The 17,339-nt window shown below is 32.2% G+C and overlaps 1 protein-coding gene across 2 annotated transcripts in view; it reads left to right on the forward strand.

Moving 5' to 3' along the window:
- LOC126892334 (mitochondrial carrier homolog 2-like) overlaps positions 1 to 17,339 on the forward strand; it is a 141,684-nt gene that overhangs the window by 85,872 nt on the left and 38,473 nt on the right. For both annotated transcript variants that reach the window (XM_050661845.1, XM_050661846.1), the window contains exon 3: positions 14,193 to 14,358. In XM_050661845.1, the coding sequence (XP_050517802.1) occupies positions 14,193 to 14,358 (166 nt within the window). The remainder of the gene's footprint in view (positions 1 to 14,192; positions 14,359 to 17,339) is intronic.

A 17,339-nucleotide genomic window follows, 5' to 3' on the forward strand; every position in this document is an offset into this window, starting at 1 on the left:
GATTCATTTTTTTCGAATCCTGAGAAAACTAATAAGTATTTTTGAAAAGTTTAAACGCAGAATGAAAGATTACGTTATTACCGAGGGCCGAAAGTCGCTGAGAACTTCTATAATGTTTATTTTAATAAGTTACAGGGGTGAAAAACTAAGAGAAAATGTAGTGGGATTTTTAATTTCAAATATCTCATACGAAAGAAACTTCTTATATATTCTAAGGAACTTTCTGCCCTCGATAATTTGCGTCGGTCTTTCATTTTGTGTTTAAATTTTTTTAAAATATTTATTAGTTTTTTCAGGATTCGAAAAAAAATGGACACCATGTCCGTGGAAATCGAACATTCGCTATCTTTGTCATACAACGCACTCATTCGAATATAATGTTATGACAAAACTCAAGACAGTGACAAGTAGATATGTGTCCGACCCGCTATTTTGATATATCAGTTCATTCTGCTACTGCTTTTTAACGCTTTTACGATGATAATAAAATCAATCAAAGAGTTGTTTATTAAATAGTATTGATAGTGTATTTGAATAATAATAATTGATTTAAGGCGTACAATTAATAAAAAAATATTTATTGTTTATATATTATTTATGGAAAATCCAAGTATTTCAAGTCATTAAAGTTCAAATAAAAGTTTTATTTTATAAGAGATTGTTCCGATAACCGTAAATAGGTACGAGTTTAGCTATAAAGTAAAGTGCCCATGGTGGCATAAAATGTAATAAATGCTAATGCTTCATGTAAGTACTACATTTTTGAAGATTTCACTACACTTAAAAATCATTTGCTTTTCTCCGTAGTATTTGCTACTACATATTTACCAGCCTACATAGAAGAATGTACTACGCTTTTGAAGTATGTGCTTGTTTAGTAGTATTTTGCTTCAGTTTAAGTGAAGTTGGTGGGTGGACGTCTTCGGCGTAGGTATTTTTTTGTTACAATATGGCAGCATTTATGAATGTGTCATAGAAAAATTTACAAACTAAGAAGAAGAATCTTAATTTTTGGGATCATTCTTTTATCAAATAAAATTTAATAATTGTGAAGAAGATTAACAAATAACAATTGTTCATTTTTTCACTCATTTTTACTCATGTACAATTCTATTAATTTGGTACGTAAAAATGTGAATTCACAAATCACAAGCACATGGAAAACTAATTCCATCACGATTGGTGTAATGCAGACACGGCTGGCGCTACGCTTTGTAGTAGATACTTCTGGTCAGTAGTAGGTACTTCTGTTGTGTAGTAAGTTCTTCTCAACAAAAGCACCTATTTTTATGTAAAAGAAAATGCTACAAAGTAGTTACTATTTGCTGAAGCAATAGCATCTACTACGTTTTATGCATTCCGCCCATTTTCTTGAGTGAATTATTAAATGTTGACTTCATATTTTAATAAACATGATTTTGAGATTTTATAATTAAAGGCTTCGCTTTTTACGGAGAGTTTTAACGCTTTTTTTTTCTCGAACAAAAATAATAAAATTATATTTTCGGCTCCTTTTCTAAGTGACTTCTCTATTGAGGTTGGCGGTCAATATGGCAAATTTCTCTCTATTCTGGGCTTGATGAATTAAGTCATTTCCTGTTGTGTGGGTCCGATCTCTGATGTTTCGAAGCCAAGATTTTTTCTTTCTTCTTTAACCCCTTTTACCTTCGATCTTGCCATTTAATATTACCTGGAGCTGCTCAAATTCCCTATGGCGCATTATGTGTCCTAGATATGACGTCTATCTAATTTTGATAGTATTGACCAGATGAGGACGTGTGTTTATTATTTTCAGTAATTTTTCATTCGTGTCATTTTCAATCCTATCATTTATACAAGTAAAGGTTATCCAAGAACATTCAAAAACTGAACGAAACCGAAATAGCCATCTCTACCTTTCTAATGGCAATGTCACTGTCAACCTAATGTTTACATCTGCAGTTTCCATACCAGAGAGAATTTTACTACACGTAATTTGCCGTGTAAAGACAGAAAAAGTAGGGATAGCCGTAAAATATTTGCGAATTATGTACCCATAGCCTTAAGGTTTGGTCATTAATATTATGTAGGAGATTTTGTATTGAAATGGGGGGTTTTTTTTTTCTTCCTTATTGGCTTTGGATTACTTGATCCATTCAGCCACGATAGAGAAATGGGGGTTGGACTTCCTATATTAACAAGTTCCTGATACAGGTCAAATTGATTTGTTTTGTTAATTGGGCATTCAAGTAACATATGAGTTATACTTCCTATTTGTCCACATTCACAAAAAGGAGTATCACTACAATTAATTTTAAACAAATGGTCTGGTGTGTGACAATGGCCCGTTCGCATTCTAATAATTGATGTCAAGTGCCTTCGATCTACAAATGTGAATTTGTGGAACCAAGGGTTTTTAGAAAAATCACTTTGGCATTGTTGATACCATTTCCCTTTAGTTTTAAACTGCTTTGTCCATTCAACTTTAAACTCATTTACAATTTTTTGTTTAATTTGACAGTGTAATTTGACAGTGAATAGGTGGGAGTGAAAATTGATGGATTATTCGTAAAGGTGTATTCATATGATCAACATAATATACAAATAGACTAGTAAATGACCGTTTGTAGTGTAATACCGGGTGTCCACTTATATTTTCCCCCATTTTAACTGCCTATAACTTCTAAACGGCTCAAGATAGAAATATGCGGTTTTCACTGAAATGTTTTATTTTAGTAAAAGTTTTGTCTGAATGGATGGAATTTTTTATATCGCTTCAAATACGAAATAAAAAATGGCGGATTTTTGAAAAAACTTTGTTGACTTTTTTGTAATGTAACACCCAGTATATTCTTTTGTAAATTGAAAGAAAGGTCATTCATCTATCTAGCGATATAAAGTTTTTCAAAATCGGTTGTCAAATCACTGAGTAAAAAATTTTTAAAATGAGAGGTGCAACGTGGATATCACATGCCTAAATAACATAACTAAGCAAGTTATGTGATTTCCACATTGCATTTTTCATTTTGAAAATTAATTGCTCAGTCATTTGACAACCGATTTTAAAAATTTTTATATCGCTGGATATATAAATGACCGTGTTTTCAAGTTTTTAGGTAAATGACCATTTTTTACATCGCTTTTAAATAAAAAATGGCGGATTTTTGAAAAAAAAAAACGTTGTTGGCTTTTTCTATTAAAACACCCAGTATATTTTTTTGTGTCTTGAAAAAACGGTCATTTACCTATCCAGCGATATAAAAAATTTTAAAATCGGTTGCCAAATGACTGAGCAATTAATTTTTAAAATGAGAGATGCAATGTGGAAATCACATAACAAATATATCATTTTGCTCAGTTATGTTATTTAGGTATGTGATATCCACGTTGCACCCCTCATTTTAAAAATTAATTACTCAGTGATTTGACAACGGATTTTGAAAAACTTTATATCGCTGGATAGGTGAATGACCTTTCTTTCAATTTACAAAAAAATATACTGGGTGTTCCATTAAAAAAAAGTCAACAAGGTTTTTTTCCAAAATCCGCCATTTTTTTTTTCGTATTTGAAAGCGATATAAAAAATTCAATCCATTCAGACAAAACTCTTACTAAAATAAAACATTTCAGCGAAAACCGCATATTTCTATCTTGAACCGTTTAGAAGTTATAGGCAGTTAAAATGGGGGAAAATATAAGTGGACACCCGGTATAAAAAAGTGAAAAAAATGCTGTACGCATGAAGTCTGTAGACCCAGTAGAAGCAGAGTTATAGCTAATGAAAAGTAGGTTCTTCTTCGTCTAATTCCAAATCGAATATTTCAACGTGAAATAACCAAAAAACGGAGCACTTTTCGGGAAAACTCATTACAACTCTTTTAAAGTGCTTAAAAAGGTTTATTTTTGTTTTTAAAAAACTTTTAACATTAAAAGTAAGTGAGTTACGCTCAAAATATTGTTGGCCTTTTTTATTTTTTGATGAAAATAATCGCGAAAATCACCACCTAATTAGCACCCCAAATGAAATTAATCGTTAGAAAGCTTAGTTTAAAATTAGTTCAAAATTAATAAAAAATGTTTATTTTAAAACCAAATTTTTTCAAAAATGTGCACTTTGAATCAATGAAACTTATTAGTACATGCTTTCACGGTTTTTGCTCTAAATTTTAAAGAACTGCTTGGATTGACATTAAATTTGGCATACGTATAGCTTACATGTCAAAGAAAAAAAGTGATAGTGTGCCAATGTGTGCTTCTGCCCTGGGGGTGACTTTCACCCCCTCTTGGTGGTGAAAAAATATATGTCCAAAATAAGTCCGGAGATGGGTAAACTGGCTAATTTTAAGTAACTTTTGTTCTATAGAGCTTTTTCGCCAAGTCAACACTTTTCGAGTTATTTGCGAGTGAATATGTTCATTTTTCAACAAAATAACCTTATTTTTAGACGGTTTTTCGAAAATAACTCAAAAAATAAGTATTTTGTCGAAAAAAAACGTTCTTAGCAAAAATATAGCCTACAAAAAAGTAAAAAAAAAATGGTGTACGCGTTAGGTCTCTGGATTTTGTAGAACCAGAGTTATAGCCAATGAAAAATAGATTCATATTCACCAAATTTCAAATAGAATATTTCGACGTGAAATATCCAAAAAATTAAGCACTTTTTGGGGAAAACCCCTTATAACTTTTTAAAAGTGTTTAAAAAAAGCTTTATCTCTTTTTTTACAAAAAGTTTCTAGCATTAAATTTAAGCAAATTACGCTCAAAATAAAGTTGGTCCCTTTTGTTTTGGCAAAAAAAAAATCGGGAAGACCACCCCCTAATTAGCAACTTAAATGAAATTAATCATTACCGCTCCACAAATTATTTTACTTATGTTGTGTTTATATGATCTGTAAATTTCATTGATTCAAAGTGCTTATTTTTGAAAAAATTTGGTTTCAAAGTAAAATTTTTAAAAATTTTAATTTTGAAAAATATGCTTTTTTTCAAAATAACTTAAAAATTGTTAGAGATACCAAAAATCTCGAAAAACAAAAAAAGTCAGCATTACTTTTCTGAATATCATGTATTTTTTTGTTTTTCTGTTAGACAAAAATTGATTAAGATTTGGTGTTTCTAAATTTGCATACATTCGTGATCAGTGACTCGTTCAACCCCTTTTAACTACAACCTTTCCAATAATAAGGACTTTGAACCGATGAAACTTACAGATTATATAAACAATGCATACACGAGTCAAGAAACTTGTGAAGTCGTAACGATTAAGTTCATTTCAGATAGTAGGTAATTAGGGGGTGATTTTCTCGATTTTTTTACCAAAACAAAAAGGGACTAACTTTATTTTGAGCGTAACTTGTTTACTTCTGATGCTAGAAATTTTTTTTATAAAACAAAAATGAAGCTTTTTTTAAACACTTTAAATAAGTTGTAATGAGTTTTCCCCGAAATGTGCTTCATTTTTGGTTATTTCACGTTAAAGTATTCCATTTGCAATTTGACGAATATGAACCTATTTTTCATTAGCTATAACTCTGCTTCTACTAGGTATAGAGACGTGATATATACACCATTTTTTAAAATTTTTTACAGGCTATATTTTTGCTAATAATGTTTTTTTCGACAAAATACTTACTATTTGAGTTATTTGCGAAAAACCGTCTAAAAGCGTGGTTATTTGTTGAAAAAATGAACATATTCACTGCCAAATAACTCGAAAAGTATTGACTTGGTGAAAAAACTCTATAGAACAAAAGTTACTTAAAATTAGCCAGTATATCCATTACTTTGGACGAATATTTTTTCACCCCCAAGAGGGGGTGAAAACCACCCCCAGGGCAAAAGCACATATCGGCACAATATCACTTTTTTTCTTTGACATGTTAGCTATGTGTGTGCCAAATTTCATATCAATCTAAGCGGTTCTTAAAAAATTAGAGGTTTTGCGATATTTTACCGTTAAAGAACGGACTATATAGGGTGAGGCAGATAACTGGCCTATTAGAAATATCTCGAGTACTAAAGGCAACAGAATCATGAAAATTGGAATAAAGGGATTTTGAAGGATGATGTATTAAATAAAAATATTTTCATCTCTTTGCAACTTCCGGTTATAACTTCGTTTTTTTAAATGGGACACCCTGTATATTTTTTCATTTTTGGATTCTCTTCGATGTCCTCTTTCTTAAAATATGATGTTTTGTAATATTATACAGGGTATTTTAAAAGATAATTACGTTTTTTTTTATTAATTTCTAAGCAACATTCACACCTTGTAGAATTGTAATAGTTTGACATCTAAAACTCTACTTACGTTCAAATGATTTTTAATATAGTCTATATTGTTAAGAATCATTAGTATAGCTAAATTTTTAATTTTAGTATACAGGGTTGGTTGAAACTCGGAATGAGTATTTTCTAAGTTTTCTTAAATAGAACACCCTGTATTTTTGTATTGTAGTGAAATGATATTTTATAGTACTTTTTTATTTCTTAAGCATTCCCTATACATAACTGCTTTAATTTGTGAGTTATTGGTGATTCAAGCTAAACATTAATTGCAATAAAAAATACGTAAAATTTTATTAGGTTGGCCGTGAAAATACTCAATGCCAAATAATTTTTCAGAAATAAATACATATTAATCCAGACTGGTCCTTAAAATTACCAATAATGGTTTAGTTATCAAAATACCTACGTAGTTAAGATTGTTGGTGCGATTAACAATTAAGCACAAATTAAAGCAATTAGGTATAGGGAATGCTTAAGAAATAAAAAAGTAGCATAAAATATCATTTCATTACAATACTAAAATACAGGGTGTTCCATTTAAGAAAACTCAGAAAATACTCATTCCGAGTTTCGACCAACCCTGTATACTAAAATTAAAAATTTAGCTATACTAATGATTCTTAACAATAGGAGAGTATATTAAAAATCATTTAAGCGTAAGTAGAGTTTTAGATGTCAAACTATTACAATTCTACAGGGTGTGAATATTGCTACAAAATTATTTAAAAAACGTAATTATCTTTTAAAATACCCTGTATATTACAAAACCTCATATTTTAAGAAAGAAGACATCGAAGAGAATCCAAAAATGTAAAAATATACAGGGTGTCTCATTTAAAAAAACGAAGTTATAAGCAACTTCCGGTATAACCGGAAGTTGCAAAGAGATGAAAATATTTTCATTTAATAGATCATCCTTCAAAACCCCCTTATTCCAATTTTCATGATTCTGTTGCCTTTAGTTCTCGAGATATTTCTAATAAGCCCTTTATTTGCCTCACCCTGTATAGATCATATAAACAATACATAAGTAAAGTAACTTGTGAAGCGGTAACGACTAACTTTATTTGGGATGCTAATTAGGGGGTGATTTTCGCGATTCTTTTTACCAAAACATAAAAGGGACGAAGAAATTGTGAGCGTAACTCACTTTTAATGTAATTATTTTTTTTAAAGCAAAAGTAACCCTTTTTTGAACACTTTAAAAAAGTTTAAATGAGTTTTCCCCGAAAAGTGCTCCGTTTTTTGGTTATTTCACGTTGAAATATTCGATTTGGAATTTGACGAATAAGGACCTACTTTTCATTAGCTATAGGTCCTCTTCTACTTGGTATACAGACTTTATGCATACACCATTTTTTTCACTTTTTTATAAGCTATATTTTTGCTAAGAATATTTTTTTCGATAAAATACTTACTTTTTGAGTTACATATTTGCGAAAAACCGCCCAAAAACATGTTTCTTTTTGTTAAAAATGAACAATTCACTCGCAAATAACTCGAAAAGTATTGACTTAGTGAAAAAACTCTATAGAACAAAAGTTGCTCAAAATTAGTAATTTTATCTAATTCCGGACTTATTTTGAATGTATATTTTTTCACATTTAATTTTTGTAAAATGGAGGGGAGGTAGAATTGTAAACTTTTTTTCTTATACAGTGATGAGCGCTCTAATAACCGGCAAAATAGCACAAACGATGGAAAACGTATTAAGTTGTGAGATAAAAAGAAATAAAACTAGTCGAGCTGGGAAATTTAGCGATATTAATCTATAAATTTACATTATATTGATTGTTTCCCACCTTTAGACGTATCGCACGAGTTTGGCAACTACCACTGTCACAGTGACAGTTTTAGTTGACATACTCCTCTGATACGTGTAAGCAAGCAAGCATAGTGATTTAACCCAGCCTGAGAGACTTGCTCACCCGTAGAGAATGACATTCGGGTGATACAATTCATTGGGGCGAGGAGGATTAACTCTCGTAAGCAGGAATCACTCCACCCCGCTTCAATGCTCCAGACCATCCACTTACCCCCCGATAGCACTCTGATGCGCTATAGGGGCTCTCAATCAGCAAAGTGCTTATCATATGGGAGTCTTGGGTACACGGACTCCCATATGAAATCCTACCCCGATCAATGCAGGCCAGCGTGAGGCGCTCTATTCCCGCTATCTCTAGTGACTTATCTTCGATCTGTTTTGCTTGCTCGGGCGCCGAGTCCCCGCTCTGGGCTATGTCCAGTTCGGCGACTCGGCGCTCGAGGATGTGGGCCCCTCATGCCCGTTTTTTGGGTTTTGTTACTAATATTTTTTTGTGGCTTTCGCCTATTGTTAATATTTTATTGATTTGTTTAGTGGCTGAAGCCGTTTTGAAGTTTTTTGTATATATTTTTTGAGGGATGTCTGAAAATTATAAAAATCAACATTAATAAATATAATGAGATGCCAAAGGTGAGCAAGTTGTCTTCTTTTGATAGAGCTACGATTATCTAGCCTTTATTATATATTTACTAATATTTGTTGTTTGGGTCTCCTATGTTTCCATCTATGGTACACATCATACCTTAATATCTCTTGCAAGATTCGGTTTGGGTGGTCTTCTAGCTCAGCAAATTTTGTTCTGGCTTTTTCTTCCATAATATCCAGTACTCTTATTTGTTTTAGGTCTCTAAATAAGAACCGTTCGGCGACGTATCTGGGCACGTTTGCAGCTTCTCTGAGGCAGTTGTTGTGTGCCGCTTGTATCTTCTTTTTGTTACTTTGACTTATGTGACCCCATGCAAGAGATGCGTATGTAATTATTGGCAGTATAATGCTATTTATCAGTCTTAATTTTGTTTTCATAGCTAATTTGCTTCTTCTTCCTGTGAGTCCTCTTATTGCCGATCTGGCCGCTGCTGTTTTCTGGACTGTTGCGTTGACATGTGATGTGAATGTAAGACCTTGGTCCATTGTGACTCCTAAATATTTAACTTCGTTTTGCCATTCGATGGGTCTGTCTTGCAATGTTAGCTGTTCTTCTGGGTTATCTCTTCTCTTTTTGAAGATAACCGCTTGGGTCTTATCTGGATTTATTGCTATTTTCCATTGGATACTCCATTCTTCTATTGTATCCAATGCCGTCTGTAGATTTCTTACAGCTATATCTAGGTTCATGTGTTTTGCAGCAATTGCAGTGTCGTCTGCATAAAGGCTGATCAATGTTCCGGGTGTTCTTGGAACATCTGCTGTATATATGCTATACAGAAGGGGTGATAAAACTGCCCCCTGTGGTACTCCAGCTTCCGGCATTCCGTGTTCTGATAGAACTGGTCCTATCCGGACACTGAACTTCCGGTCGCTTAGGTACGAGGAGATGAGTTTCGTCATGGCCCCGCTGTATCCATAATCTCTCATTTTGTATGTCAGTCCTTCATGCCACACTCTATCAAAGGCTTTGCTTACATCCAGAAAGGCTGCTCCCGTATATTGTTGGTCATTGAATCCAGCTACTATATATTCGGTCTTAATATTTGAAGTTCGCTGGAATGTTGAGCTCTGAATCCAAACTGTGATTCTGGGATTATGCCTAGCCTGTCTGTCTCTGATTGGAGCCTGGTTTGGATGACCCGCTCCACTATCTTACTGACTGCTGGAAGTAAGCTAATCGGCCTGTAATTTTGAGGAAATATGTGGTTCTTTCCTGGCTTGGGTATCATAATTACATGGGCTTCCTTCCATCGATTTGGGAAGCGCCTGTATCTTAGTATTGCGTTTGTTATATTTGTCAAATACACAACTGCTTTCGAGGGAAGATACTTCAGAGCTCTGTTAGTGATTTCGTCTGGACCAGGTGCTTTCTTTGGTGAACTTTTTCGAATCAGTTCACTTATTTCTCTTGGTGATGTGGGATTTATTATTTCTTCTTGTTCTTCGGGCGTTTCTAGTTCTGTTTCTTCGACTTCTTCGATAAAGTCTATATCTTCGTTCTGATACGTGTAAAGGTGGGAAACAATCAACATAATGCAGATTTATGGGTTAATATCATATCCCTAAACTTCCCAGCTCGACTAGTTTAATTTCTTTTTATCTCACAAACTTAATACGTTTTCCATCTTTTGTGCTATTTTGCCGGTTACTAGCGCGCTCATCACTGTATAATAATAGACCATTTCAACTACCTGTTCCCAAATGTTCATCCTTCCTTTATTTTTTTTGGTCAGATTGTTCTTTGATCGGGCTATTAAGGTACGTATAGAAATGCGCGCCGAACACTTCGCGCCGTGTGTGTGTTACGCGTTCGTGGCTGGTTCATTAGATTAGTAGTCTAGTAAAATAAAATTACACTACATGTAAATCATAATGTAAATTCGTACAGGTTGAAACAAATTTTATATCAAAGCTTAGGTGGGTACAAAAGATATTTTCAAGAAAGTATCCAAATCATGCAAGGGGATCATTGTTTAAATAATTAAAAAGGGGTCATTTTTGCAAAAAAATTACTTTAACTGCTGAGGTCATTCAATTACTAATGAAGGTTTATAGAATTATTTTCTGCAAAGCTGAAGGGTAAATCTTTCACATAAGACTTACTAAATTAAATTGGACCCCTATTTAATTAAATAATTGTATATAAAACTTTAAAAACAAATTTACAAAAAATTATTTTTAGCGTTTTAAATAAACAATATAAAATATCTTTTTTACGGGCGAAGTTGCGCTATGTTACCAGTATTAAGCAAAAAAAATTGATCGAAAAATATTTAATATTTTTTGAGATATTGAATTTGTTTATTAAATGTTACTCTATTTTCAGTTGCAAAAACGCGGTTGTTGCCAAATAAATATTTACCTGTATTAAATCTTATTATTTTTATGTATATTTTCGATAAATGTATTGATAAATTCAAATTTCAATTAAAATTCCCCCTAAAATGGCATTTCAAAATTATTCAAATTTGTTTATAATTTGTTTTTTTAATAACGTCACGGGGATTAAATATTTTGAAATGCCGTTTCGATAATTGGGTTTCTGGGAATTTTTCACTAATCAACAAATTTTTTTGTCTTTTTTTCCTCTTCTTTTTTTTTTCTTGGAGTTATATTACTACGGGCCCTTTTAGGGTAAAGTTTCATTAAGAATGTCGAATCTCTAAGTTGTAGATTCTAGACCTAAAAATATTAAGATTGGTCTAAAATCACTTAAATAAAGTGTGGCTACTTACTGAGTTACAGGGTGTTTTATTTAAAAATTTAAAAAATATATTTTTACCAAGTACTATCAAACTATTTGACGTATCCTTATCATACTTGGCAGAAAGTGTGGGTACTATACAATCTACTAAATTGTGATAAATAAAAGTTTCTAGCTACTACCAGAGGCGTACGACACGGAATGTTAATGGTTAACCCTTCCCAAATTCTACGCCACTCAGGGAATTACTATTTTAGTGAAATTTTTCGATTCTCCAATACTTTCTATGTAAATAATATACTATTTACTGGTAACGATTAAACCACATCCCTGCGGTAATCTATGGTTCAGTTGAACCAGGTTCACCGGTGATCTTCGGTTTTTTTTTTGGAATGCATTTCTCATTGCACGTTCATGTCAGTGCTCGTTCTACAGCTTTCGAGAAATGCCAATAGATGGCAAAAGGTAAAAAATTGTCGCCATTTTGAACTACCTTTTTATGCTGTTTTTGAATAAAGTTCAATTAAAGTATTTATAGTCAAATAGTTATTTTAATAATTATAAATAAATATTATAAAAACAAATATAATGTTATCGTTTATCGTTAGGCTTAATATAATAAAATAGGATATATTTATGTTATGATAGCGTTTCGTGTTAATACAACGCATGCGTAGTCCATGAAATCATCTGAATTGAGTTCTGAAATCTTTGAACGGCCGAATTCCACTGTTCAAGCATCGTTCAAGTTTAAACTACCATCGGTTGAACGTGAATTGAGAAAGACGATTTTGACTTTAAACTGACGTTTACTAGAAGTTCAGGTTAAACTGGAGTTGAACTCGATATGAGAAATTGGCCCTAAGTAATTAATTTTCGAGATATTGGACGTAAAAAATGAAACGGCATAGTTATTTTGATTCATTCATTCATTTTAAACTTCCAATATCTCGCAAACTGATGACTTTATCGATACGAATAAAGTTATTTACATACAAAGTATTGGAGAATCGAAAAATTTCGCTAAAATAGTAATTCACTCAGTGGCGTAGAATACGCCTCTGGCACTAGCTAGAAACGTTTATTAATCACAATTTAGTAGGATGTATAATAGCCACACTTTCTGCCAAGTATGATAAGGATACGTCAAATAGTTTTAAAGTACTTGGTAACAATAATTTTTAAATTTTTAAATAAAACACCCTGTAACTCAGTAAGTAGCCACATTTTATTTAAGGGATTTTAGTTAAATCTTAATATTTTTAAGTCTAGAATCTACAACTCAGACATTTGACATTCTTAATGAAATTTAACCTTAAAAGGGCCCGTAGTATATAACTACAAGAAAAAAAAAGAAGAGGAAAAAAAGAGAAAAATTTTTGTTAATTAGTAAAAAATTACTAGGAACCCAATTATCGAAACGGCATTTCAAAATACTGAATCCCCGCGACGTTATCAAAAAAACAAATTATAAACAAATTTGAATAATTTTCAAATGCCATTTTAGGGGGGAGTTTAATTGAAATTTGAATTTATCAATACATTTACCGAAAATATAGATAAAAATAAAAATAATGAGATCTTATTCAGGTGAATATTTCTTTGGCAACAACCGCGTTTTTGCAATTGAAAATATAGTAACATTTAATAAACAAATTAAATATCTCAAAAAATATTATATATTTTTTTATCAATTTTTTTTGCTTAATACTCGCAATATAGCGCAACTTCGTCTGTAAAAAAATATTTTATAGTGTTTATTTAAAACGCTAAAAATAATTTTTTGCGAATATGTTTTTAAAGTTTTATATACAATTATTTAAATAAATAGGGGGTAAAATTTAATTTAGTAAGTCTTATGTGAAAGATTTACCCTTCATCTTTGCAGAAAATAATCCTATAGACCTTTATTAGTAACTGAATGACCTCAGCAGTTAAAAAAGTAATTTTTTTGCAAAAATGACCCCTTTTTAATTATTTAAACAATGATCCCCTTGTATGATTTGTATACTTTCTTGAAAATATCTTTTGTACCCACCTAAACTTTGCTATAAAATTTGTTTCAACCTGTACGAATTTACATTTTGACTTTTTTTATTTTATTATGCTATAGTACGTGTTTTCAAGTGACACACAAACGGTGCGCACACGCTCCAGCTTCTGTCGGTGCCAAGAACGCACATACATACCTTTAGGAATAGACCGAACCTCACAAACCTAGAAGCTCAATACGCTTGACTATGTGGTATGAGGGGGGGGGGTGCGATCAGGTTCTTTTGTCATAAAATTTACGACAGCGCGGCTGCTAGAAGGTTAAAAATATTTATCTATAGTTCTGCAATCAAACTAAGAGAGTCATTAATATTCAGCTCAGGTGCGGGAGCACACCAAATAGAATTCTATTTTGCTGACGCCATAATGGGAGAATCGACGGTTGCTAGGCAACGTGACGTCACTAAAATAGAATTCTATATGGCGTGCTCCCGCACCTGGAGGGTAATATTGTTGGAAATGTGTACTTAAATAAACAAGGGTTCATTCTATAAATGAGGTAGATGCCCTGTTGATAGAATTTCACACCTCGAAGAATAGCACCCCGTGGTGTTGAATATTAATGGCTCTCTTAGTTCGATTGCACGAGTATATTCAATATTCTTTTTTTTATCTAATAATGTGCCAACTGTTTCATTTTTTTAAATTATTTGTTTAGAAGAAAAAAATAGAGATAAATTGGATATTTTTTTTTAGTAAAATATATTAAATCAGTAGACGGATTTGTGGGCTGTTACAATGGCCTTGCTCCTAAAGTTTGTGGTAATATTATGAGTGCCATTGCCACTCAAAAGTTGCTGGATTATCTGGAGCCTCCATCAGAGGAAGAGGAGTTTGGGGAAGAACCTACAGAAGACGAGAAGTAAGTGACACATTAATAAATTTATTAAGCACCACTAAATTCATTACTGTAATTAGAAATAATTTTAGTAGTAACTACACTTGCGAGCAAAAAATCGACTCAGAAATAAAATAAGTTACATCTTTTGACTACACTGCTTCTTAAGTGTCTATCCACAAGGTTCCAAATAGGGAACTTGCATAAAATTTTAAATTCGAAAAAATGTTATAAATCACAACAGAACATAATTTATAACATGTATCAAAGATAAAAAAAAAGTTGTTTTTGTGTTCCGTTTGGCCCCTAAAGACGATTCTTAATTCAAATTAAAGCAGCTAGCCCAAAACTCATTCTGCACCAACAAAGTAAACAAAATTGTATATAATTTTAAATTAGACTTTATAAACGTCACTAGAAAATACGTTTGATCGTTTGAACTATTTTAAAAATATAGAAAACTTGTACTTTTGCAAAATGGCACTAAACAACATTTATAGTGTTTTCTTTTATTTTCCATAGTAAACCTTCTTTCCTTTTCTTCAAAAACTGTATCAAACTCCAATCTCAACAAACTGGTATCCGCTCTGAGCCAGTGGCGGTTTCTCCATAAGTGCACATGTGCACGTGAACCCCCTAAATTATTTTCAAACAAACATTCATATGTAAAATTTATCATTCTATAAATAACATTTTAATCTAACTATAAAGTAAATTAAATCACAAACCACAAATCCAAGGAGTTTATAAGTAATAGGTAATATTTAATTATTTTTATTCTACTTCGACGAGGTAACTTCATGGATACGAGAACCTCTCGTTCACCGCTCTCACGGTGGCTCCTATACTCCTATCCCAATCCCAATGACATCATAAGCTTTGTTCGCGGAGGACATCCTGGGTGTACCCAGAGGGAGAACGCCTGCGCATTACAAAATTGAGCGTTCGCGGAGGTCGAATCTTTCCCTCTGAACAACCTCCGGATTTTTAATTCGGTGTTCGCGCAGTACAGAAAAAAGATCCCGAACGTGTCCGGGATACGCTCTCTACGTTCGAGGATTTTGTTTCGGATTTTAAGTTCGCACAGGCGCACAAAATTTTTGGGAAAAGTTTCTTGACATTCTGACCATTATTCTGTTCTTACTCCCTCCGATTCTTAACCTAAAATATTGTCTTGTTACACAACTTATACATGTAGATTCTGGTTTTTAGTTTTGAAATTCTGTAAAGTGTTGTTAGACCAGTAAGGACCTGTTTTTAGGTGGATGTGAGAGGGGGCATTCGGATTTTTGCAGGTAAAATTAGGTGATAACTTCGTTAATAATAATTGACTTATGCTCCTTCTCAAATATGCCCGGAACATTAATAAAAAAAATAAAATATTTAAAAATTTCGTTTTTTCTACTTTTTTTGGTTATAACTTTAAAACGATTCATTTTGGAACAAAGTCGTATAGGAATAAAACAAAGATAATTAAATTTTCTATCAGATGCGATTGGTTAAAAATGTCTTAATTTATCACCCTTGCTGCAAAATAGCAATAAATATAAAATAAGGGGACAAAACAAGCCTGTCTTTATTCAATGATTTTCCATCACTTAGGTTAGTTACACTTGGAACCTTCCTAATTCGCTTAGAAAATTTTTGTAATGTGCTAAAACCGTACACCAAATTTCATTAAAAATTTTTTTTTTAGCTAATGCCTCGACAACTAATTGCCATTGGCATGGTAGGTACGGTAATTTTGAACAGTTAGGTACCTAGTGTCATGTGTAGTGTGTGTGTTGAGTAAGTGTCTTGTTACTTTGCAAAGTCGACGTCATTGTCTTTGCAAAGAGACGCTAATTGTATCCGAACGTCTGCGGTCCCTCCGGTGAGCACCGATCCCACAAGGACAGAAACTATATTCATTTATTAATTTATAATAAATGAAAAATTTCTGACCCTGGTGAGATTCGAACCCACAACCTTTCGGATTTTTTCGATCCAAAGGCAGGCGCTCTTACCACTGAGCCACGGAGGGGGTCATTCATTAAAATTGACTTACTAGATTTTGAATAATAATTTTGCAATCTAAACCATTTTTTAAAAAAATAAATTTTTTTAAAATCTTGCACAACAAAAACTAGAACATACAAAGTGTTGTCAATTTTTTTACATATAAAGAAGCAGTCCACCTATCTAATGCACTTTACAGAATTGAAATCGGAATATTTAAGCAGCCTCAGTAATGTTTTAAAGTTATAAACAATTTTTTGGCTTATAAACAAATTAGTGCTGTGGCCAGGAGTGGGTGCTACGGGCTTCTTTATTTAGATGGACTTACCAAGTTTTTTTATGTATTTTGACCCATAGAACACGAATTTTTTGGGTAACAGTTGATCCGGATGTCGATAAGATTGTTATAAACAAAGAACTTGAGGAATTACATAACATTTTTTTGTATTTCTTGGGTAATTCTAAGCAAAAAATATTCTTACAAGTTTTTTCGTAGGATGCATAGTTTTCGAGATAAACGCGGTGGAACTTTCAAAAAATCGAAAATTTGCTATTTTTGAACGCGAATAACTTTTGATTAAAAAATAAAATAGCAATTCTGCTGACAGCATTTGAAAGTTTAAGTCAAATTATACCGGTTTTATATATTTCCATTGCTAAAAATTAATTTTTTTATTATTAAACAAAGCTATTTGTTTATAAGCCAAAAAATTGTTTATAATTTTAAAACATTGCTGAGGCCCCTTAAATAATCCGATTTTAATTCTGTAACGTGTATTAGATAGGTAGAGCACCTCTTTATATGTAAAAAAAATTAGCCAACTTCTAAATGGTCTACTTTTTGTTCAGAAAGATTTTAAAAAATTTGAACTTTTTTAAAAACATTTAGATTGCAAATTTATTATGCAAAATCTATTAGGTCGATTTTAATGAAATTTGGTACACGGTTTAAGTATGTTACAAAGAATTTCCTAAGCGAATTACTAAGGTTCTAAGTGCCACCAAAG

This window comes from Diabrotica virgifera, chromosome 9 (genome assembly GCF_917563875.1).
Source record: "Diabrotica virgifera virgifera chromosome 9, PGI_DIABVI_V3a".
Classification (NCBI taxonomy): Eukaryota; Metazoa; Arthropoda; class Insecta; order Coleoptera; family Chrysomelidae; genus Diabrotica; species Diabrotica virgifera.